The sequence below is a fragment of the Prinia subflava genome, chromosome 15 (genome assembly GCF_021018805.1).
Source record: "Prinia subflava isolate CZ2003 ecotype Zambia chromosome 15, Cam_Psub_1.2, whole genome shotgun sequence".
NCBI classification, from domain to species: domain Eukaryota; kingdom Metazoa; phylum Chordata; class Aves; order Passeriformes; family Cisticolidae; genus Prinia; species Prinia subflava.
The window spans coordinates 13,390,276-13,413,587 of NC_086261.1; the positions used below are offsets into that span (position 1 = coordinate 13,390,276).

At 37.2% G+C, this 23,312-nt stretch overlaps 1 protein-coding gene across 2 annotated transcripts in view; it reads left to right on the forward strand.

Moving 5' to 3' along the window:
* CGNL1 (cingulin like 1) overlaps positions 1-23,312 on the forward strand; it is a 55,886-nt gene that overhangs the window by 9,231 nt on the left and 23,343 nt on the right. For both annotated transcript variants that reach the window (XM_063412784.1, XM_063412783.1), the window contains exons 2-8: positions 5,492-7,091; positions 7,588-7,682; positions 8,638-8,731; positions 9,638-9,739; positions 10,131-10,279; positions 10,771-10,906; positions 12,662-12,874. In XM_063412784.1, the coding sequence (XP_063268854.1) occupies positions 5,511-7,091; positions 7,588-7,682; positions 8,638-8,731; positions 9,638-9,739; positions 10,131-10,279; positions 10,771-10,906; positions 12,662-12,874 (2,370 nt within the window). In that variant the 5' untranslated portion in view covers positions 5,492-5,510. The remainder of the gene's footprint in view (positions 1-5,491; positions 7,092-7,587; positions 7,683-8,637; positions 8,732-9,637; positions 9,740-10,130; positions 10,280-10,770; positions 10,907-12,661; positions 12,875-23,312) is intronic.

The following is a 23,312-nucleotide window of genomic DNA, read 5'->3' on the forward strand; positions in this document are numbered from 1 at the left end:
TTTCATTGAATACTGTAACTGTCGTAATTTTCTTTCTAATAATTGGGGGGAGTAACTGCCACATGTGCTATAAATATAATTTTATACAGACAAGAAGCTTCCGGTAGGAAAAAAATCTTAAAAGGGAATAAGGAATGTGTTGGAAATATGGCAGACTTGTTTCAGATGTCTTTCTGTTGCTGGATATTGTCAGTTTGCTCTTAAATGAGGTTTTTTTTACAGCGCCATATCTAGAATTTTAAATTGCACTTTTCTCCCTTCTGCTCTGTGTAAGCAGTAGATCAAATAAACTTACCCTGCTTCTGAGCTGTCTTCCTCCTGGACTAAAAGGGACAGCAACCCAGACCCATTTTTCTTTGGCAGAAGCAAACTGTAGGTAGGATTGACAATGATGAAGTTTCCCTTCATACTTGCAAGGCATGTTTGTGAGAATGTTTTCCATCAAGTGTAAAAACATTACACTTTTGGTCTTTCCATGAATTATCCTGTCTGCTTCCTTTTCTTTACCCTTACAGTATGTAAGTTTTCCTTCCTTTTCTCTCGTAAAGTTACTTCCTGTCCTTTTTCCGTAACACTGTCATTTATTATTGACCTAACACCCACTTTGTGTGATGTTGCTGATACTTTCTGAATAGTCAGCTGCACAGAGAATCCATTATTTAGCTTGGAGAGCAAGCTCAGTGTTATGTAAGGCTGGAGAACAAATTTTATAGTTCCTTCCTGGCATTTTGCTGTGAAATATTTGAAGTAAACATCCATAAACTGTTGTATCCCACTTTTTCAAAAAAGACACTCATGAGATAATATGGACCATGAGGATTTTTTTTTCTTATGGTAATAAAATTTGAAAATAAATTACATGGAACCAAATATCATTTGTAATTTAGCCTGAAATAGTTGAAAATTTTCAGAATTCTTGAAGTTCTCTCCAAGGAGGAGATAACGAGGTATGCCCTCATCTTCCTTTAACAAAAACTCTTCAGGTAATCCAGTCTTAGGAGACTCAGGATTGTGATATTGGATGTGGGGGTGTTCCTGGTTTTTTGACATTAAGAGAGGCAGGGAGGAGTCCTGATACCATAGGAAAAGTCAGATCTCTTTTATTCCTCCTGATTCCCTCACCACATGTATGCAGAAGGAGCACATGTGTAATGTGAGGCAATAGCTTTGAAGGTTGTGTGCTCCTGCAGGAGGCCAGGGAACAAATCCATTGGGGGATAGTGTGTCCCCCCACACTGGTCACCATCTCTGCCTGGGCTGTGTGTCCCAGCAGTCCTGTCTGTCTGTCTGTCCAGGGCTGGTGCTTGGCTCACAGGTGGAACACAAGGGATGTGCTTTGTAATGAGGGTGTGTGGGCAGGATACAGGAGAGGAAGCTTCTCCTGCAGAGTTTGGCATTTAACAGGATTGGGAAAGCAATTTTTCTGAATAAAACTGTCTTGTAGATTTGGCTGAAGAAGAATTGAAATGGGTGGTGGAGACAATTCCATGCCTTTGTGATGCTGTAATGTTAAGAAGGGAAGAGATGTCTGGCACAGGAGGGTGGTTCTCAAAGGCACTCTATTCTGCTCATGCTGTCAGGGAGAGCAGCCAGGGTTCCACATGACAGAGGTTTTCTTTTTGTAAGGCAGGCTCACGTAGCTCCTGTTAGCTAGCTATAAAATAGCTGTGAAAGGAAATGTTTTTAAGGAATTAAAAAAAAAAGGTTTTGACCTGGTAAACCGTTCGTGTTTGTCTCCTGTGATTCTTTGTAGAGTATCACATCACCACTGAACAACAAACTGCTACAGAACAACATGCAGGCTATTGGATTTTCAGATACGAAAACCTCTGCTGACAAGCTCTCTTTATAAACAAAAATGTCATCATTTCTATTTTTGGCAAAAAGAGGTTGTTCAGAAAAAATGAAACTGTTTTTGAGTAATGATAAAATGTGGGACTTCCATACCCTCTGAAGTCAGTATTTAAAATGAGTGTTTAAACACCTTTATGAAGTCTTATTTTAGGAAGAAATCTTAAAACTGAAAGGCTTGAGCAGCTCTGAGTGCCAGTTTTATTTGTTCACAGAACGTTTATAAAGGTTGCTATCCCTAACAATTAAGTTAAAACACAAGTTCAGTGTGAAATTTTCTGCTCACCTCAAGCAGTCCAAGGCCATGTTGCTGACAAAATAGGTGATCCCATCATTCTGGGGTACCTTACGTGCTGACCTGACAGCAAGATGCTCGTGACTGTGTGTCCTTGGCTACATTATCTGCATTAGCAAGTAGAATATTTTCAAAAGAAAATAATTTATTGAGGTAGTCTTTTCTTATGTCCTGATTAATTTGTAGGTGATGTTGTAGTGACACTTGCTTCAAGATAGGAGATAGGAACTGGTTTTATAATAGGATGATAGTCTTTCACGTAATTAAAACTTTTATCGAGTCATTGCTTCTGTTTTCTGAAATTTGTATTTTAAAACTCTGAGATAGCAAATAAAATTATTAGCAAGACTGTATTGTTTAATATTTAAACAATTACTTTGGTAGAAAACCTGGAATTAGGAATTATATCACTCTCTACTAAAAAAAAAAGCTTCTTTATTTTTTTAAGTAACTACAAGTGTGTAACAAGGAGCCGCACAAACAGGGAAATTGCCTTCCCAGCTGCCATTTAAATCTCTAACCTCTTTCCATAAGCTGAAGAGTAAACAGACTGTTTTGTCATAACACTGAGGGCTTCAGCAGCCTTACAGAAGATGGAGATTAAACCCGGGCAGTTGTAGCTGTCAGGGCCCCCAGCTGTCAGCTCCTGCACTGGATCAGATGTCAGGATTTCAGTCGGTCACAGCATGGAGCACAAGGCTGATTTCATTTACCCGAGTGTGCCAATCTGCACTTTGTCATGACTGAGCTATGTACTCAGCCCGCAGAGCTTTCAGATGTTCTCATTTCTGACATGCTGACATCTGTCAGAGCAGTGGGGCAGACAGATGGGAGAGGAACAGCTTCAGTCCTCTCATCCTCCTCTGCTGCTGTAACGCTGCCAGAGCCTGAGATGTGACTGTACAGTGTGTGTGCAGGAGAATGACTGTAGATGTAATTAATCAATTAGCATAGTTTCAGGCTTTCCTCAGAAAGGCTGTGTGTGATGAAAGCCAGTAATGCTTCTTCTTTAATGTAAAAATGCTTACAAAATTGCAATATTGTCTATTGTAAAACAACTATTTGATATTATGTAGTTCATGTGAGTATTACCTAATGCAGCTTGATATCCTATAAATTAGAAATCCTACATCAAATCTTCAAATATTTGAATAGTAGGGTTATGTGTCTTGTTTTCTTCTTGATGTAATGGGAATTTATAAATGTAATTTTTTTCACAGTTCCAGAAAGATAAGATGTGTTATTTAAAAAATTGTTTGTTTAGCTCTTTTATTTCTACAAGGTTTTATCCTTTTGTACAGTAAAATTAAGTGTTATTAGTACAAAGCATGTGAAGAAGACAAATAAATATACTTCTTTCTTGTTTTAGAGACAAATTAAATATATTAATTTATTGTAGATTATTAACCTAAATATTATTTCCTCTATCTTGTATGGAGGTTGGTGTTTTGTGGTTATTTTTGAGGGGATGAGGGTTGTTTGGGGTGGGTTTTTTTGGTGGGGTTTTTGTTTTTGTTTTTGTTTTTTTTGGGGGGTTATTTAAAATTTTTAGTAACTTAGCAGCAATAAGTTTGAAAGCACTGCTTTTGCAGTCACCCCAAACAGACATGCTGTTATGTATTGCTTTTCCGTTCCTTATGCTGATTGATGTAAATGCTTTTTATTTTTTGGCTTTTAGGGTTTTTTTAATTGACTCCTTTTTATATGTTTTAGTTGTTACCATTACTGACAAATTCAGATAAACTTTTCACTTTTTATAGGTCTGCTAATACATCTTGAAGGTGTAGTATAAAGTTTCATATACTCCTTAGTTTGTTTTAGTGACTTTTCTAATCTGGTAGGGGTTGCTGAGGGGAGAGCTTTTTGTGAAGGTGTTCACACACTCATCCACTACAGATGAGTGCTACCAACCCTGTGTAAATCAGGGATTTCCCTCAAATATTCACATGCAAACATGTGAAGTCAACTTACCAGCCTGCTGCTGAGAGGAGCTGGAGTTGGTCGTTAGAGAGGAAGAGGTTTTTGTGAGGAGCTTTCCTGCTAGGAGGAAGAATTGGATGGAAATTAGTATACAATTAATATTGAGTCATACATTTTCCTTTACTGTCAGGAAAAAATGAGAACTGTGCTCTTGACTAGAATATCTGAGGGAGGTGGTTCATGCTGAGATAGACAGGAGAGTGAAACTGGCTGCAGAGGGTTGTTTTTCCAGGAGACATCCTGTTGTTTTGGTTTCCTCTTGCTGATTACCATCGCTTAGTGATCTTGGGTTTGTCAGGCCTCAGTGATGACTCAACTCCCCAGCTCAGTTCAAAAGTTTATTCCCTCCAGGTTTTGTATCAGTCTCAGTCTTGTGTTCCATTCTTTTATAGACACAGCTCGTAGTGTCACTGCACTGCCTCTGCCTTTAGACAGTTGGCTCATAATCTGCAACAGACAGTAAAGTAAATCTGCCTGCAGACCCAGCTGTTAGAGAAAGAAAGAATGGCACTTAACATTCAAAACAGAGGTAGGGTTGAATTTATTGCTTTCTAGATTGAGACAGTTTTGGCACATATCGGCTGGAGTTGGCATTCCCATTGGATCTGGAAAAGGCACTGTCAGCCTTGAAAGTACTATCAGTGTTTTTTCATTTTTGTTGCTCAGCAAAGTATCTTGTTTTAAAATAGCAACTGGAGTTTTTTGGAGCAAGCTTGCGTTTGGGAGATTCTTAAAATAATCTGTAGGAAAGTTTATTCTTAGGGGTGACAATGAGATAATAAATGAAAACGGTCATTTATTTTTCAGATGTCATTTCAACAAATGTTGAAACCCAATTATGTAAAAACCACAACTCAAAGGAATGAGGATATTGACCTTCCTTGCAATGCTTTAGTTACCTGAAACTCATAAAACCTAAAACTGCCTGGTTGTGTTTTGCTCTCCTGGGTTTATGTTTAAATGTTAATATGGCTGATACTAAATGCTGGCTTTAAAATGATTATTGGTTTGTGAAGGGCACAGTCTTCAGTAAATATAGTGGAAATACCCAAAAGTCATGCTTTGACTCAAAAAATTGTACCAGTGTTGCTTATATTTGAAGTCACTTGATTCCAAAGCAACGAGCACCAGTTCTGTGAAGGTAACATTCATAAAATAACATTACATTGATCCAGAATGTGTCAGTCAGACATTTGTCTTTGTATCACAATGTATTCGCTTTAGGCTTGGTAGAGCTTGGATATTGATTTCCCTGGGTATTGCCATTAGTCTTCATAGTCACACTGAATGGTGGAATAAAGTAATAAATGAAATAATCTAACTTACTTAAAACAATGACTATTTTGTAATTTTTCTCCTATTTAGGTATAATCTTCTGATAGACATGGAATCATATTTTGCTGGTTTTAAGCACGTGCAGCAGGACTATGAAGTCACTCTTGAACTTGCAAGTGAAGAGACTCAAAAAACGAAAAGTGCACAGAATTCTAGGCCGGGGTCTTATGGTGTCAGCATTAGAGTCCAAGGAATTGATGGACATCCTTACATAGTACTGAACAACACGGAAGGATGCTTGCCAGAAAATCCTCCTCCTCCTGGAAAAGAGCAGCAGGTCACTCCTCAGACTGTAAACAAGCCAGCCACAGACTCCAATACTGCTTTGAAGCTGGAGGACAAAATCAGTGAACATACAAAATTTGCTGGAACACAGCACATGCAACCTTCTATGTCTAAAAAACTGAAGATAACCAATGTGAATGAAAAGGAAAGTGGAATGCCAGATTTTAAAGATGAAGCTATGAAATCCTCAAATTTGTTGAATTTTCAGAGACATCCTGAACTTTTGCAGCCTTATGATCCTGAAAAAAATAACTTGAACTTGGATAATTACCAGTCTTCTGTGTACAGTAAATCTAAGTCTTTTGCAGATGAAAACACTGAAGCAAAGCCTTGGATTTCCTCATCTAAAGTAGTGTCCCTACCGAAAACAAATACTTACCTTGCAGAGCAAGCCAAAGCAAATTCAAAAAAAATGCATGTGAACAGGACAATAGAAGATCCAAATAAGCAGCTGCAGGATTGTCCCAGTAGCACAATCAGCCCCAGTGACCTGTGTGCTTCAGAGTCATTTTCACCTGCAGAAGAATCCCCCTGTGTTAGTCCCACTGCTTATCCCGAGACAAAGAAACCCAGACCAGATGTTCTTCCCTTCCGCAGGCAGGATTCAACCGGGCCGGTATTGAATGACTCCCGAAGATCCTCGTCCTCATCAGCTACTCCCACTTCTGCAAATTCCTTGTACAGGTTTTTACTGGATGACCAGGAGTACGCCATCTACGCGGACAACGTCAACCGGCATGAGAACAGGAGATACATTCCATTCTTGCCGGGAACTGGTCGTGATATCGACACTGGTTCACTTCCAGGAGTAGATCAACTAATTGAAAAGTTTGATAAGAAAGTTGATGCTTACAGAAGAGGCAGGTCAGGAAAAAGGAACAGAATTCATCCAGATGATCGTAAAAGATCAAGAAGCGTTGATAGTGCCTTGTCATTAGGACTTGATGTAAATTCAGATTATTTAGGTGAATTCAGTAAAAGCTTAGGTAAATCAACTGAGCACTTGCTGAGACCATCTAAGGTTTGCCTTCACAAGCAGTTATCCAGAGATCAAAAGTCACCTTCCAAAGAGACGAAGATTTCTGCTCGAAGTGTTGGAAAACTGCAAATGCCCAGTAAAGACCCCCAGAGCAGCAGTGTCAGCTCTTTGCAACACCATAAACAGAATGGAACAGATACAGAGAGCTTGATGGGTAGGTCAGCTACACTCCCAGGACAGAGTAAGAGAGAGGAAGTTAAAACAGTAACTTCTACTTTACTGTTACCAAACCGAATTACAATTACACCTGAATCAGGAGCCAAGAAGATTTCTGTAAAAACATGTTCATCCGTCCCTAATATACAGGTAATTTTGAATTTATTCTTTAAGCTGTCCTTTGCACTCTAGCATATGAAAGCTGCCATATTGTTAATTGTGTATTCTTCTAGTCTTCAGTAGAGCAAGTCCCATTACACAATACTTCCAAATGGGATTGTTCTGGAAAAATGTAAATATAGTTTATGTTTGTTGCTGTAAGTATAGGAAACCTGTTTTGTAAAACAGCTGATTTTTGTATAGTTAAAGGAAGATGGTGAGGCCAAACAGATTCTCGTAAATGATGCATAGATGCACAAAAGTAGAATGTGAAAAGACATGTATGCAAATTCAACTTGTTTTCTTTTTTCTTTTGCTGTGGAGTATGTTTTCTTATTACACTAAGCCAAAGCTCCAGTGGATCTTTCAGAACTTCAGGTCCATGGTACATAAAAGTTTTCATTAATAGAATAGAATGGAAGAATCCAGTTGTATTTACAACTCTCACAGGATTGGTATCTTTTGACATTTTATCTTTATCTTTTAGGCAACTCCTGATCTCTTAAAAGGCCAGCAAGATCTTGCACAGCAAACTAATGAAGAGACTGCTAAGCAGATACTTTACAATTACCTTAAGGAAGGGTCAGTAAACATACGTAACTTTTGTATAGCATACTGTATTGTCTCAGTATTTGTCTTCTATTACGTTTGAAATGTGAAACAGTAAAGTGAAAGCTATAATTAAATGAAACATCTCTTTCACAATTCTGTATCTCAGCTGTGTCCTCTAAGGCGTTATTTGATCTCAAAATACCCAGGCTGTTAGGACTTACATAAGGTATTGTACAGGATATGATTAAATGCACTTGAAACTTGTGGATCAGAATATGGTTTGTCTTTTAAATGCATCTGGAATTAAACTTTGTCTATTGGAGAGCTGTATTTGGAGAATACAATAATATTGTATTGTATTTGGAGAATTCAAATACCTCATGGAAGTTTAAGCCTTTGGGGTTTTTAAAAAACAACAACGAGGTGTTATTTCCTAAGGTTTGACAGAACCCTCTTGTTGCTGTGCTTTTAATACTTTGTGCACCTAACTCTTGATATTTTCTACTGATAACTTCTTGAAAGCTAAAGGAAAGTTAAATTAATTAAAAATACATGATGCATCTAAATTTCTTTTCATTCCTGATATAGCAGGTTCTGGGACCTGTTCAAGTATTATTTTATAGTACAGTAGTCAGGACTTCTAAAACCTAGAACTAACTACTTCTTATTTCAATATGTCTGAGTAATATACATGCTGAATAACTGTCTTTCCACAGCCACAGTATTACAGAAGAGATTTGCACTTCAAGAGTTCACTGGTCTTTTTTGTTAGGTTGGCTTTTTAGAAAACGTTTGGAATACAAATTTTTAACTCCTCTCTTTAAAGATTTTAGTAAATCATAGTTAAGATAATTTCTGATTTGTTTGTATTATTTTGGGGGGTTTTGTGGAGATTTTTATTAGTTTGGACAGTCTGAATTTGGTTTGATATTAACAAAATAGTAACTTGGATCATATTGTTGTTTATTTGTACTGTCTGTTTTAGAAGTCCTGATAATGACGATGCAACAAAGAGGAAGGTGAATTTGGTTTTTGAGAAAATTCAGACTTTAAAGTCAAGAGCTGCTGGAAAGACGCAGGTAAAGAATTTTTAATTTGTCTTGGCTTGTTTCAAAGTGATGCAGTATTCAGACAGGACCTTAAGAATCTGAATTCCCTTACTGACTTTTACTAGGCTATTCGTGTTGTCCCTCAGGAATATGGCTTAATTTTGATGGTATGAGAAGAATTAAATGCTTATTGTTTATTACTTTGTCCTGGCTATCATTAGTAAAAAGGAATTTTATTTTCTTCATATTCTTCTTAATCTAAATATACCTGTGCTTTTTCAGAAGGTTTTAAGTGTAGTTGCTCACAGCACAGTTAATCTTTTAAAGAAGTCTCTTAGTATTTGAGGAGGAGTTTAGAGCAATGAAGAAAAATGTTAGGTACATTCACATAAAATTTCTTGGGTAAAGATAAAATTAAACTGCAGAGATAAATGTTAGTTTTTTGATTGCAGTGAGACAGACATAGCATGAGAGACTCATGTAGCTTTTGTTATTGATGATGGCATTATTTATTTGTAAAATATATCCTTGGAAATTACATGAAAAGGGTATTTGAAAACCTGTTTTAACATATGGGCATGCTGTCCTTTGATGTGCATTTTGCATAATCAGTGATACCTCAGTAAAATTGGCCCAAAGTACACATGATTTGATTCATATGTTGTCTAATCTGAATTTTTCTTTATGTTTGTATATTTTCTCTTTTATTGTCAACGTGCCTTGAGCAATTACCAAGAAGCTTTATGAAAACCAAATCATGGTTTCTTTGAAAATCTTAGCTTGGCCTGATCCATTTGAAAAATCCCTGGTGAGCTCAGGCAGTTGATGCTATGCTTTGTTAGTCTTGCTTGTAGCTTTGCTTTAGATGAAAAAAAAGAAACTATTCTCAAAGAACATCTTGGCTTTGTGGGAATAAATGTCTCTATTTAATTGCAGGTTTCGGATTCTTCGGCTGAAGTAAAAGCATTGGTGGAACAAAAAGCAGAACTTGAAAGGAAAGTGGAAGAGTTAGAGAAAAAACTGGATCTGGAAATTAGGGTACAGCACTTCATTGTTATAAAGCTTCTGGTTATTTCAAATACACTTTAAAATAAGTGTATTTTAACATATCTGACAACTGATCCTCCAGCTGAATCCCTTTTGCTTCATATTCTTCTTAATCCAGACATACCTGAGCTTTTTGACACTTTATTTAAAGGGTAGTTGGTCATAGCATTGTTGCCTTTTGTAACAAATCTCTTCTTGGTATTTGAGAAGGAGTTCAGAGCAGTGAATTTATTTCACATTCACAAAGCACTCCTTAGATATCCACTGAGGTAAATGTTAATCTGTTGATTGCAGTGAGGCAGACATGGCCTGAGAGAAAAATTGTTTTAATCATGTAGCTGCTGTCTGTTATTTTGCTTAACTTTTGGTGTACAAAATTCAGAATCAGCAAAATTCCAAAGAAGAGAGAGATGCTACACGAGCAAGTCTGAAAGATCTTCAGTTGCAGCTTGATCAAAGTCTATGTGAAAAGGAAGCCTTAAAAAAGCAGCTGGAAGAAAACGAGAAGGAACTCAGGCAAAACCTGGAGGAGTGAGTTAATTCTAACAAAGTTATCCTTGAAATTTGTACCTTTTCTTTAACCTTTCAGATTAAAAGTACCTGTGTCTCCAGAGTATGTTGATGGAACCAGACAAGTGACATTTTTTACTGTAGGAAATAATTCTACCGTTTAGAAAAGTCTTGTCTTTAGAATATCTGGAAGGAAGAGAAAGATTGGTGAATTTATAATCTTCCTCTTAGTGCAAATAGCATTTAATATTTCACAGTCAAAATATATAGTACAAGTCTTTGAAATGTGGAAACACTTAAAGGACTAGAATACCATGTCTGAAATAAAATACAAATCCCCACTTAAATACCTAGTTAGAAGATTTCTCATTTTTACCCTGACATTTAATTTTTCTGCCTCATTATATCCCATTCTCTTGTGGGCAACATGGAATGTATGTCTTTTTAGTACTGGAATGAACAAATTAGTATTTCTGCAAATTAAAAAATCCTGTCTGATTTTTACTGATGAGGCTTTTTCAAGTGAAGATGGAGCAGGAAAAACACCAGACTGAGATCAGAGATCTTCAAGACCAGCTCTCTGAGATGCATGATGAACTGGATAACGCAAAACACACTGATGAAGGGGAGAAAGAGATTCTGATTGAGGTTAGTTACGCAGTATCAGCAGGAGGATCAGAAAAATTGCACGAGAAGAGGAGACTGAGATACTGGTGGAAGAAGTACATGCCTTTGCATTTCCTCTGCTGTTGATCAAAACCAATGTACCATTATTCGGTGACCTAAGAAAGCATGTCATGATAGCAATATTAACCCTAAGAGGAACAGAGTGTAAGTACCATTGTCCTATGGAGCAGAACAGATATCCTAATGGGTGACAGACACGTGAGTTATCCACTATTATCAGGTAATAATCTCAGGCAATTGGGAGCTGGGGTCAGAGCAGGGAAGATCAGTTTAAAGAAGATGTATGTATTACCAAAGCCTGATGAGATTCAGCTAAGAAAATTAAAATAACTCAACAAAGTCTCTTTCTGTTGGTGGGGCCAGGGAGAGAAGGGATGAGTCTGGAGAGGAACAAGAGTAACAGGATTTCTGTCACCTTGGGATGAAAGAGGAATTAGCTGTAGCCCTGGTTATACTAATACACTGATGATGAAATAGAGAACACAGCTTATTAAATTCGTTGATAAGGATGTGTAAGAGTATCAGTGCAGAAATATTAAAGATGTTTGCACACAAGATCTGCTGAGTAGAATAACTACCTTGTTTTGTATGGGAGAGATTTGATTACTCTTAAATGACTGTCTTAAATCTCAGGCACTGTAATTGGAAGTTGAACATAAGTGGGGGAATATCACAAATGATGATAGTACTGAAAAATATTACCTTTGAAGAAGGACTTCAATCTGAATGGAGAAGTAAGGGAAGAGTCAAAACCACATCTTACAGAATGTTGCTGTAAAGGTGTTAGTGATCAATTTTTCAATGTCATGTGGAGATAGAGTAAGAAATGAGAGACTTAGCTCCAGAAATTCAAAGAAAGTATTAGGAAAAGTTTCTATTAATACTGATATTTAAACAGAGGAAGGTGCTGTCTGGGATGGTAGGATCCCTTCCATTGTAGACTTTCAATGGCAGAGTAGGTGATGTGGTCAGGAGTGGTTTAGGTGTACTGGTCCTCCTTCAGTGCAGGGAAGCCTGCATTCTCTTGAAAGTACAATTATCCACAGCTGGAGAAATACCAAATTAGAGAATTTGTGGAGTAGTACATTTGTGATTGTCTCTGTTATTCTGTGTTTTTGTATGCATCTTTAGTCTTCAGATCCACTCAATCTCCAGTTCATTCCCAGCGATTTGGAGGGGGGAAATGACTTCTAGAGTTACCCTGGTGAGAGGAGGAAGGGTGTGAAGACATGGACTTGGTTGGGAAGCACTTGTTTTGTCTTCAGTACTTGAAGAAGCAACTTTATTTATTCTTTCCAGAAGAAAAGAAAGCAAAGAATTATCACTGAGTTTGTTTCTCTTGCAACTGGGGAAAAAGTGCTTTGTCTTTGTTCTTACCCACCTCATTGCTGTTGAAATCATTCAATAGCAAGCTTCAATAGCATTGCTACTGAAAGTAGGAGTGACTCCTGCATTATTTGCAGATGGCATAACATAAACCATTAAAATATTTTGATACTTTTGCAGCATCAGATATGTTGACATATTATGTAAAACATCACCTATATGTTATACTTTGAGCAATTTCTTAGCTTACTATAAAAGCTGTAAAAAATATGTCAGTGATACGAAACAAAGTTGTCTTTGGGGAGCTTATGTGCTTGCTTTGTGTGAGACATAAACAGAACATCCACAAAAGCTATTTGACACACAGCTGTGTTTAATTTTGGCCTTTAGGAGCTGATGCAAATGAAGCAGGATCTGCAAGAAGTATTAATAGCAAAAGATCAACAAGAAGAGATTTTGAGAAAGAGAGAGAGAGAGCTCACAGCTTTGAAAGGAGCACTTAAAGAAGAGGTATCCAGCCATGACACAGAGATGGATAAACTTAAAGAGCAACATGATAAAGAATTGCTGGATCTACGACAGAGCCTCGAGAAAGCAACAGAGGTATGTAAATGCCAACAATTTCCTCTACAAGGAAAGATCCTACCTCTCCCAGATGCTTTCAGATACTGCTATCTTCTGTATACCAGATGCTTTCAGATACTACTGTTCTCTTAGCAAATAGGCAAAGATTTAGGCCAGGAGATTCTTGGCTGCTGAGAATATGTTTTATGTCATACACATCTAAAGTTTTGATTGTCACAGCTGCAGTTGTGGTCTTTTCTTCATCACTTATTTACTGCATTTGCAAACTTTGAGGGAGAATAGATGGGTGTATAGTGTAGAGAACCATTTGCTTGTCCTGGGTTAAATAGAATCACCAAAACCTTGAGGATGCCCTTGAGTGCTTTGCCAGTCATGCTGTTGAAATGACTGCTAGCAGTTCTCTGCAGTTCTTTGGAGACCACTGTTCCTAATCCAGCTTCTTATGTCATATCCTGTTCCCTGGTTGCATTGTTCCACCTAGTTCATTCAACTTCTCAATATAAGTGCGGGGTTTTGTGTTTTAGTTTGTGTCCTTTTCATTTATTGAACTTAACCTTGTTTACTGAATGGTCAAGGGAGTGTGAGCACAAGGACACAGCAGGGGTTTGGGTGTTTTGAATCAGACAGGAAGAAAACAGAACTGAAGGAGTTGCCTCTTCCAGCATCAGCAGGAAGTCTTTGTGAGAGGAGAATGGAACAGGTTTCAGATGTGGGTATTTGTTATTATTTTCCAAAAGATGTCCTTTGTGAAATGTTCTTTGTAGAGACAGCAGGTAGGAATGTATTGAGGGATTTTTTTTTCGGTGTGGGGACAGTTCTCTTAAAGTTTTGAGCATTCTTTTTACAGTGACAGCTTTTTGTGTCTTTTCTGTATTCCCTCATTTTATTTCTCAAATGTTTGAGAAAATTTCTCCAGGCAAACTGCGCTTGACCAATATGTCAGAACCGTAGGCTCAGTTTTGTGCTTAGAAATATCCATGCTAACTTATGTCTGTTACCTACACTGGTCTTAGGTGGGTTGTAGTTATCCTGATGGTCGTGACCTAAAACATAACACAGAACTGAGGGAAAATTAAGCTTGAAGCTGTAAAGAAGTTTCCAAAGCTTTTTATGCTCTGTGAGCAAAGTAGGAGCTCATGTGGAAGGTGCTGAATAGATATTGTATGATTGATTCTGATAAAAGATTATCCTTTTAAAGGTTTGTTTTAAATGTGCAATTTTCTTCAGAGGTTAGAAAATTTTATAAATGCTGATTTGTTTATGCAGCCTAGGACTTGTACTTGAGGTTGTTTGGCTTTGCTTAAATGTGTTGTTTCTCTTGATTTTACATCATCATGAAGATATTTGACTTGTCTGAGCTGCATGAACTGAATTGATTTTTTTCTTTGAGAGAAAAGTAGAACATTTAAATTATCATTTTTTTATTACACAGTAATTGTAGTGACAGCTCAACCTCAATGAACCATCTTTCAAAGTTAGTGCATGGTAATTTACTGTATTTCAATTATGGGACTGTAATTACGACTGACAAGAAATGAAAGAGTAGTCTGTTTGGCATAACAATAACACAGTCTGGGAAATGGCTCTATGACTGTGTTGCTGTGGCTTAGAGATATTTATAAATAGCATTTATTTACTTGCATGACATAGTCTATCTAATGGTAAATTTAATAAGATGTTCAAAAGTGAAATTTATTTCTTTGGTCTAAGTACCAGTTCTCTCCTCATTTGAGTTGAAATTTTTGTTTCTGTTTGAAGTAAAACTTAACATGTTTAATTGGAAGATGGTGTTTTCTTCCCTTTTCTTGTTGTTGCTTGTTTTTTTAATCTTGCTACTATTTGAACTCAACTATTTCTTGAAGCACAGCATTATCTTTATGCCTGCTGACTGAAATCAGTTGTTCAGTTTGATATATCATTTATCAGGAAAGTACAACCATGCTCTGCAGGAAGTTTCCTGACTGATCTGCTGTGATCTTATATATATTGTTAATTATTTGGTTTATAATTAATGTGAAATACCCAGGAGACATATACAATTGTAGCTACTTGGCCTATTAATTTTTAATATTACTGCAAGCTGGAAAAATTCATACCTGATGGCAGGAAACAAGAAACGTACATCAAATATTAGTGGGAAGGGCCATTCTGTTGTATTTGATGAGCAGAACAGGAGTGTAAATGCTGTAAGAGTGGTTTGTCATACAAAAAATGTGGATATGTTTGACAGATCAGGTTGTATTAGGACCTGTATGTACAAGAGTATTTGTACTTATGTTGCTTCTAAATCATCCAGATAGGGACAATGAATAAAGGTTTTTTGTTATATATAGGCTGTTAAGGGAGTTTTTGCATGGAGAAAGGAAGCAGTTTTTATACCAGTGTTAAATCAACAAAATTTTCACCTGCTGGAGGCATCAGGTAGGTGGGCGAGTGATGTGAGTGTGTTTAGTCTGTGTGATTAGAATGTCACATAGACCTGTTTGCAAATGTTAGAAACATACTCAAGGTTGTCTGATAGAGCAAAGCAGGGTTTGTCATTATGATTCTGTTCTCATGCTCACAAATGTGGTGCTAGTTTGGGGGTTTGGGTTTTTATTGTTGTCATTATCTGGTTTCTGTTTTTTTTAATAGAGAATTTTAAATAAAATCACTGATATTAAGATATTTTTCTTTGCTACAGTTTACCTTTTTAACTTATTTTTGTGTTATGTCTTTTGTTTGTGGTGGTGTTGAGATGGCTGTGACTGACTGTTTTTGACCTTGTTACCTGTTTATTGAGACTGAGACCAGACCTTTTCCATTTAATGATAGGAAAATTTTACTCTTCCATAACATACCTCTGTAGGACAATAATTCCTTTTAATTTAATAATAAATTTAAAAATTAATGTCTTTCTGATTAAAAATAGATTTCTCCATAACTGCAAGGGCCAAAACAGAGATTAATCTAAGTTCTACTCCAGTTTTTAATGTCATAGAAAAATTTCTATTATTTAATCTGACTCTACAACACAACAGTCCAGAATTGTACTGTTTTAACAATGAGTGCTCTGTCACTGTAGATGAAGTGCCAGTGTTTCAGTAAAATTTGGAAATAGCTTTTAGAATGTAATGCTGCAGGTAAAAGGTTGTAGCATATTGCAACTACTACTGCTCAAATTCCACTGAAATTGTATCAGCTCAGGAGGGCGGTTGCAAACTGCACAGCACTTCACATTTACATCTGTATTTAGAGAAACTGTGTGAACAAATGATGTTGTTCAGAAAAAGCTGTTATCATCATGTTAGGAAGAGGCTTATCTAAGCATGACCTTGACTGATTTATTTGGCATGTCATATGTCTGACCTTGTTCTCCATAAAACAGACACTCGAGTTTAGAGCTGATTAATTTATCAGCACATTTAAGAATGCAGTGAAGCTGGTGATCACGTTACCATTAACACGTGTATGTGTTACATATGATTATGTTATGATTAAAGAGAGGAAGGAATTTTATCACAGCAAATGTAGGAGCAGCAAAAGACAGTGGTTGCCTTCTGCACATGTTCTGAACTAAAATGATCCTCCTTTAAGATAAGAAAAAAATATAAATCTCTGGATATTATACCTGAGAAGATGCTATGGTTTTGGTTTTTTCCCATCTTGTTAATTTAGGTGAATCTAGCACAAACAGTAAAGGCCCTTGAAAAGCAAAGTAAATATTGAATCTTTTTCTACTTAACCTGATAATATGATGTGTCTTCCTCAAAGCTTATTAAAATCTCCCATATAGAGCAGAAACTTAAAAACTGGCTAAAGCATTCCAAATGATACTGAGATATACTCTGTATACCTTTTTGTAGAAATGGCTTGGAATTTATAGTTGAAATGTAAAATGAAACATAATGAAATCTAGTATATTCTGAGAACCTATTTTGGAATAGTACTGTACAGTGAACAGTGGTTGCCCAAGTTACTCAGGGAAAAGTGAAGATTTAAGTGTGGAGAATTACAAAATCCAATAGGATCCTGCTACCTTGTTCTGCTCTGAGGTGACATCTCAGGGCTATAATAAATCATACTAAAACCCCATGGTCTTGATAGCAGTAAAAGAAACAAATAATAAGAATTACTTGGGCATGAAAACATCATTATGTGCTCTTATCCATACATCCATAACTCATCTGAATCTGCATCCTGAATGCTGTGTCTGAGGCTGTTATGGTCACCTCAAACAACATACACAACAATTGAAAAAGATTTGGAGAAGGTGATCTAGGATTTGAAATGCAACTGGTGGGTATTTTCTTTCCTCTGCCTGCCTGAGGCAGCTTTTGCCATGTTGAAATAACACTTTGTTTCAGTTCTGAACTAAAGCTGGTTGGTAATTGATCTAAACTGAGTCAAATGGTGGAGTGACTGGTCCAAGTCAGTGTTTCATATTTCATGACCTAACCCCTCCCCCCTTTCATTTTCTGCCCTCTTTTACCAACCTTCTAAAAGCCTGGTAAGATTCTGATGGACTTTCAGTATGGTACAAACACAGATGGAGTGGGGGAAAGAGAGGGAGGGTATGCAGACAGAAGTGTGATGGTGGAAGGAAAGCTGCAGGCACTCCTTAAGTGTCTTAAGTAACAACTTATCATTATTGGAAACACCTTTTTTAGAATGGTATATGAAAAATTTGGGAGGTAGATTTGATTTGTTTTGCCCAACGTGTCTGTTCTGGGTGTGGAAAGGAAGTTGTTAATAGCATCATGCATGTTTTCAGGACCCATTTAATGAAGTACCAAACAAATTATGGAATATTAGTGTTGTCAACAAGAATATAAAGTGTGCCTCTGAAGCACTCTGAATATGTAACTTGGTGACCGTGTCTTTAAGGTCCACCTCCCCTAGTCCTTCATTTCCATGCAGTTTACCCCTCCATTTATTTGGTGGGTACATGCGTGGGTTTGGGTGCAGACAGTACCATGAAACTACAGCTGAGTGGGTTTTATGCTCTATGTAGAGTCAAGAAAGCCTCTCAGCAAAGCTGTCCTGCAGAGTTGTGTTTGAACTGGCTTGGACCAGATCTACAGGATATTAAAAAAATAATCCTGTTTATCTGTAAAAGTCATTTAACTATTGTGGACCTCCCTCTGCTAGGACTATTTCAGTAAGTCTGGGTTGGAAGGGGGGTTGTTTGTGTGATCTTTCATTTTCTTTGTTTCTGAGGCTTGCCAAGGGTTTGTACAGCCAGGTAGTTCTTTAATGCCATCAGGAGGGTCTCTAACCCTTGTTAGCAGAAGCCAGTTTATGTGTTCAGGTGATTGGTCTCATGACAGTGTATGTCTGTTTGTGTATGTATGGGAAGTGTTTGACTCTGTCAAACAGGAGGGAGCAATGTGAGCACACAGTTAGTTAATATTTTACTCCAGTCTATCCAGCAACTTCTGACCTTCAAAAGACTGTTAGCATAAGCCAATCTGAGTATGTCATGATACATAGCCAGGGGGATAATATAACATTGATGCAGGTACTGGTTAAGAGGTTAATACTTTCCTGGCCCTGGATTTTATAACTTATATAAACGTTAGGTCATGCCCAAACTGGAAAATTTTGTTTAACTTGCTGTGTGTAAAAGAGGGCTGCATTCTCAGTCTTCAAATGTAAGTATTTAAATCTTTCATTACATCTCATAAATGAAAATCTAAATAGTTCTGGGACTAATATTAAGGACATGGTACCGTTTCAAGCAGTGAAAATGACCTTGTAAGAAAACAAATCTTTTCTCTAAACTGTCACCAGTGAACTTTTAACGAGTTAGTAGAGTGGCTCTAGCTGAAATGAAATGAGAGACCAGTCTGACTCGCTTGTAGATTTGTGCACTTGCTTACTGAATAATCTCCTGAAGTACAGCAGAGAACCTAAGCTGGTTGCAGTGTACCTTGCTAAGAGAGGAAAAGAACACTGACCCTTTTAATAGGTAACTAAAAGTAGTTAACTTCCAAAGACATAGCCATGTGTTAAAGTTGGCAAGGCCTCAGTTTGAGATGATGGGAAGAATTAATATAATCAGTGTCAGGTAGAAATACAGGAAGTGCAACCATTTAGGCTTTTTTCCCTCAAAGTTTTGTTGTTTTTGTTGTCACCTTTTTTTGGAGAGTAGGTAGGATGGATTGGGTGGGTTGGTAGCCTAAAATTCCATTTTTAGAGGAATTTTCATACTGCTTTTGTAGAGATGTGAGATTTAATTATCTGTGCTATCCTATGGTTACTTTATTATTCATCCCAAGGCTTCCAACTGCGTTAAGAAATAGTGTCTGGGGTTAGAAGAATTGCCTAAAGGTAAACAATGGGTAAAAATGCCGGGACTACAAGCAGAAATAAAGACCTATTATTTGCATTCATGAACTTTGAAAACTAGATGACTGTAGCTGAATAATACTGATTTCAGAAGCTCCCCTTGCAGAAGAGCTAATAATGATTACAATTAAAGTGTTGTGCCCATGTGGAGACTCACTATGTTTGTGTTTTTTTCCCTTGGTGTCAGTCTTTGGGTGTAGAATAGTTTGGGGTTTTTTCTTTCTTTGGAAATCACCTGCATGTTACCTAAGAAAATCAGTGTCTAGTTTTATTTAAACTGTTTTGTTTATATACAAAAAGAAGAAGAAAAGAGAAAGATATTTGATGTCTCTGTCACTGCTACCCCCTCTGGATCATCTGAGGGAGCTGGGTTGATATGAATCCCTGACGCCATATGAAACTTCTTACATGTAATTCCAGAAGTTAAACCATCAACTTAAAAAGGTGGCCCATGAGTCTTCAGAGCTGGTTTCAACAGCCAGTATTTTGATATCTGAGGTGTTCTATACCAGGAATGGAATGAAGTGAGCAGCAACACCATCTCCCTTTTTCAGAAGATTTTGGAATATCATCCTGTAATTTACTTAGATTGCACAATTATGAATATGAAAAAATATTTTAAAATCTGTTGCTTCTATTAAAAAGCTCCAGTTTGTGCCCCAGCTCATTTGGAATGGAGATTTATTCTTCAAGTATGGCTGTTAAAGAACAAACAGTTAATTGGTTGAAATAGTTTTCACAGAATAAGAGAATCAATTAGGTTGGAAAAGGATTCTGAGATTATTGAGTCCACCCTATGACCAAACACCACGATGTCAGCTGGACCATGGCACCAAGGGCCACGTCCAGCCTTCCCTAAACACCTTCAAGGACAGTGACTTCACCACTCCTTGGGCACCTGGTTCCAGCACCTAATCACATTTCCTGTGAAAAAAACTCTTCCTAATGTCAAACCAAAACCTCCCCCGGTACAGCTTGAGGCCATGTCCTCCTGTCCAGTGGCTGTTTCTGGGAGAAGAGACCGACCCCCACCGGCTACACCCTCCTGTCAGGGAACTGTAGGGAGTGATAAGGTCACCCCTGAGCCTGCTCCTCTCCAGGCTGAGCGCCCTCAGCCACTCCTCATCAGATTTATGGTCCAGAGCCTTCCCCAGCTCCGCTGCCCTTCTCTGGACCTGCTCCAGCCCCTCCGTGTCCTTCCTGGATAGAGAAGCCCAGAACTGGACATGCAGTTCCTGATACTCAGTTGAACTGGATTCTGAAGAAATGTAAAGGTTTCTTGAAGAATTTGATGACTTTTGTGTGAAAAACATTGAATTTAGCCAAAATTTAATGATTCTAATACGTGGCAAATGAGATACTTCACTTCCACATACTTTAAGTCTTCCTTTATTTTGTAAAAGGACTCTAAGGATCCCACAGAGTGTAGTCACTGCCAAAGGGGAGTTTCACCAGCTAAAACACTGAAGTCAGCCAAAACTATTTTTTAATGATCAGTTACACAACTCCTCTCATGTTTTTGCCAGTGATGAGGGTGTGGTAAAAAAAAAGGTGTGGAGGCACAGAATATTTTCTGCATTCCTATCCAAAAGTATTTTTTTCTGTATTCAGGTTGAAACTGGACATTTCATTTGCATATCAAGGACCTGATGGGTGTTCTGTCCAGTTTCTTTGGGTTTGCACAATAATGAGTGGTGGGAATGATTTTGATGCCTTTTATACTATCTGTTTACTGCTTGCAACAAAGTTCAGAGTAGAATAGTGTATAAATATATTTGCTTTGCTAAGATTTCTGCAACAAAGGTGTTGGAATGATATTTATTGTTTTATTTTAACATATGTGACTAAATTTAATATGTTTAAAAATACTTCCGGGCACATATATAACTATATACAAGGACACAAACCCAAGCTTTGTTAGATTAATTTCTTGCTGGCAAAACACCTGGAAGGAGCAGGATGGAAGGTGAGGGAAATGTATTTTACTGCTGATGCTCCCTTATGTTCCATAGGCCGAGATCTGAAAACCAAATGCCACATGCATATAAACTCCAGCAGCTGTGACTGTGGCATAGATAGCAGATTTATGCTAGGTAACACTTTATAGACCAGGGGTACATACCAAACCAAACAATATACACACACATGTATGTAAATACATGTGTGCATGTGCATGCATTTGCTCACTTTATTCTCATCTGTTAGGAGGTAAATGGAGCTTGTACATACTATTAAAAACATCCTCTGGAGAAAGAGTTGTAGGCATTTTTTCACAAACTTCCTTTTCTCAACAAAGCTGCCATCTTCTAATTCATGTTATTCCCTGTGTTAAATGTAGGAAAATAAGAGGTAGAGAGATCAGTGTTGAAAAGATCCTTCAGTTGTGCATGTCCAAACTAAAGTACCTAGGTTAACATTGTTAGTCATTATAAAGTCCTTGATATAACTGAGTACAATTTTTGCTGACTTTAATTGCAACTATGCACTCAAATGTAGGGAAACCAAGCCTCAGTGTCTCAAACACCAGGGAGGTTAAGGAGCATGTAGTTATTGATCCTCTGGAAAGATTTGGCTGAGTGATTTGCCTCAGGACGTCTTTGGCAGAGACAACAACAGACTCCAGATTCTGTAGGGCTTGTTTCACCTTAGCTGTGAAACTGTTCTTTCTCTTTATTACCTTACTCATTTCTGCTGTAAAATCTTAACTTCTCAAGCTATTTGACTAATCCTTTAAGCTTTAGTATTAAAATGTATGAGAACTATTAAAAAGTCAGTGGTTATTGAACACTGTGGATTATTTTCTGCCATATATGATCGACTTTTGTGGTCAGAAACTGATTTTTTTCAGTGTATCTTTCTTTTGGGATTTGATAACTTGTTTTAATTGGTTTGAGTCCACTGCTGGACTAATAAGCAAAGTTACTGCATGTGTACTGTGGCACAATGACAACATCAGAATGCAGAAGCTTATCTTCAGTCAGTCATAGAAGACTTTGTATTGTGGGAACTTCTCTGTACACCTGTGTTTTCTTTCTTCTAGACAAGCTTCTCTTTCTTTATTCTCAGCTTTTTCCAGAAATTCGCAATCCATTTCCAGCTCTTTTCCCTAATCTCTGTAGCTTAATTTTGCTGATAAGGCTTACTCAGTCTTAATCAGGAGTTTAAACAAGATGAAATTTGAGAAAGTATAATAAAATATTCAGTGGATTCAAAGCATATAAATAAGAAGGTGATATGAGTGTGGTTAAGAAGTCTTTTGAATGATGTGGTTATTAAGAGAAAGGTATTGTTCCTTTATTGATTGAGGAGATGAATATCTGAATGTAAAACAGTCCAAATGTAGGAACTAGAAGGCACTGAATGCCTTGGAAGACAGAACGAGGACAGGCAGGTTGAAAGGAAAGACAAAACAAATGCAAGTTCATAAGTGTAATAAGCAAAATGGTATAGGGTATTTACTTACAAAAATATAATTCTGTAACACAATGCAGTAAATAGTAACAGTAAGAAGTTGGTTCATTGAAACCTGCTCCCACAACTAGTTAGTGGGACTAAAAAGAAATTAACATTTTCTATATCTTAGGGAAGAAACTGCAAAATTGGAATTGACATCTGTTAATTTTAAGATCCAAAAGAGCCCACTTCAATTCTTGAATTTGGGCTTGAATTTTTGAAGAGGTGTTTTAGGGTTTTATTTTTCCTTTGTATGGCAGATATGTCTGAATATTCAGTGTTTCATTCCAGGTTTTGTTGACAAGAATCTTGTTTAACCAGTTTTGTCTGTTTTGTGCTCTGTATGTTTATATGCATAATCTCCTTTAAAGTTTTTGAAGAGACTGATCCACAGTTCTTTGAACTAAAGCTCTTATTAACAATGTCTGTTAATGTTTTATATTCAGCTTAAATCATTACTTTGTGACCTTTACCTAGTTCTGTTACCATGGGTTAAATTATATAAACTTAGGTAAAATAATTGCCAAAACTTTCCCAACATCCCCTAATAAATAAATCTAAAGGATTTATGGATGGGCACCAACAGCAGTCATTAATTGATGTCGTGTCATTAAACCTTGAGGACCATTAGTTAACTCACACTGTTTATGTGCAGCAGCATTACAAACAAGTC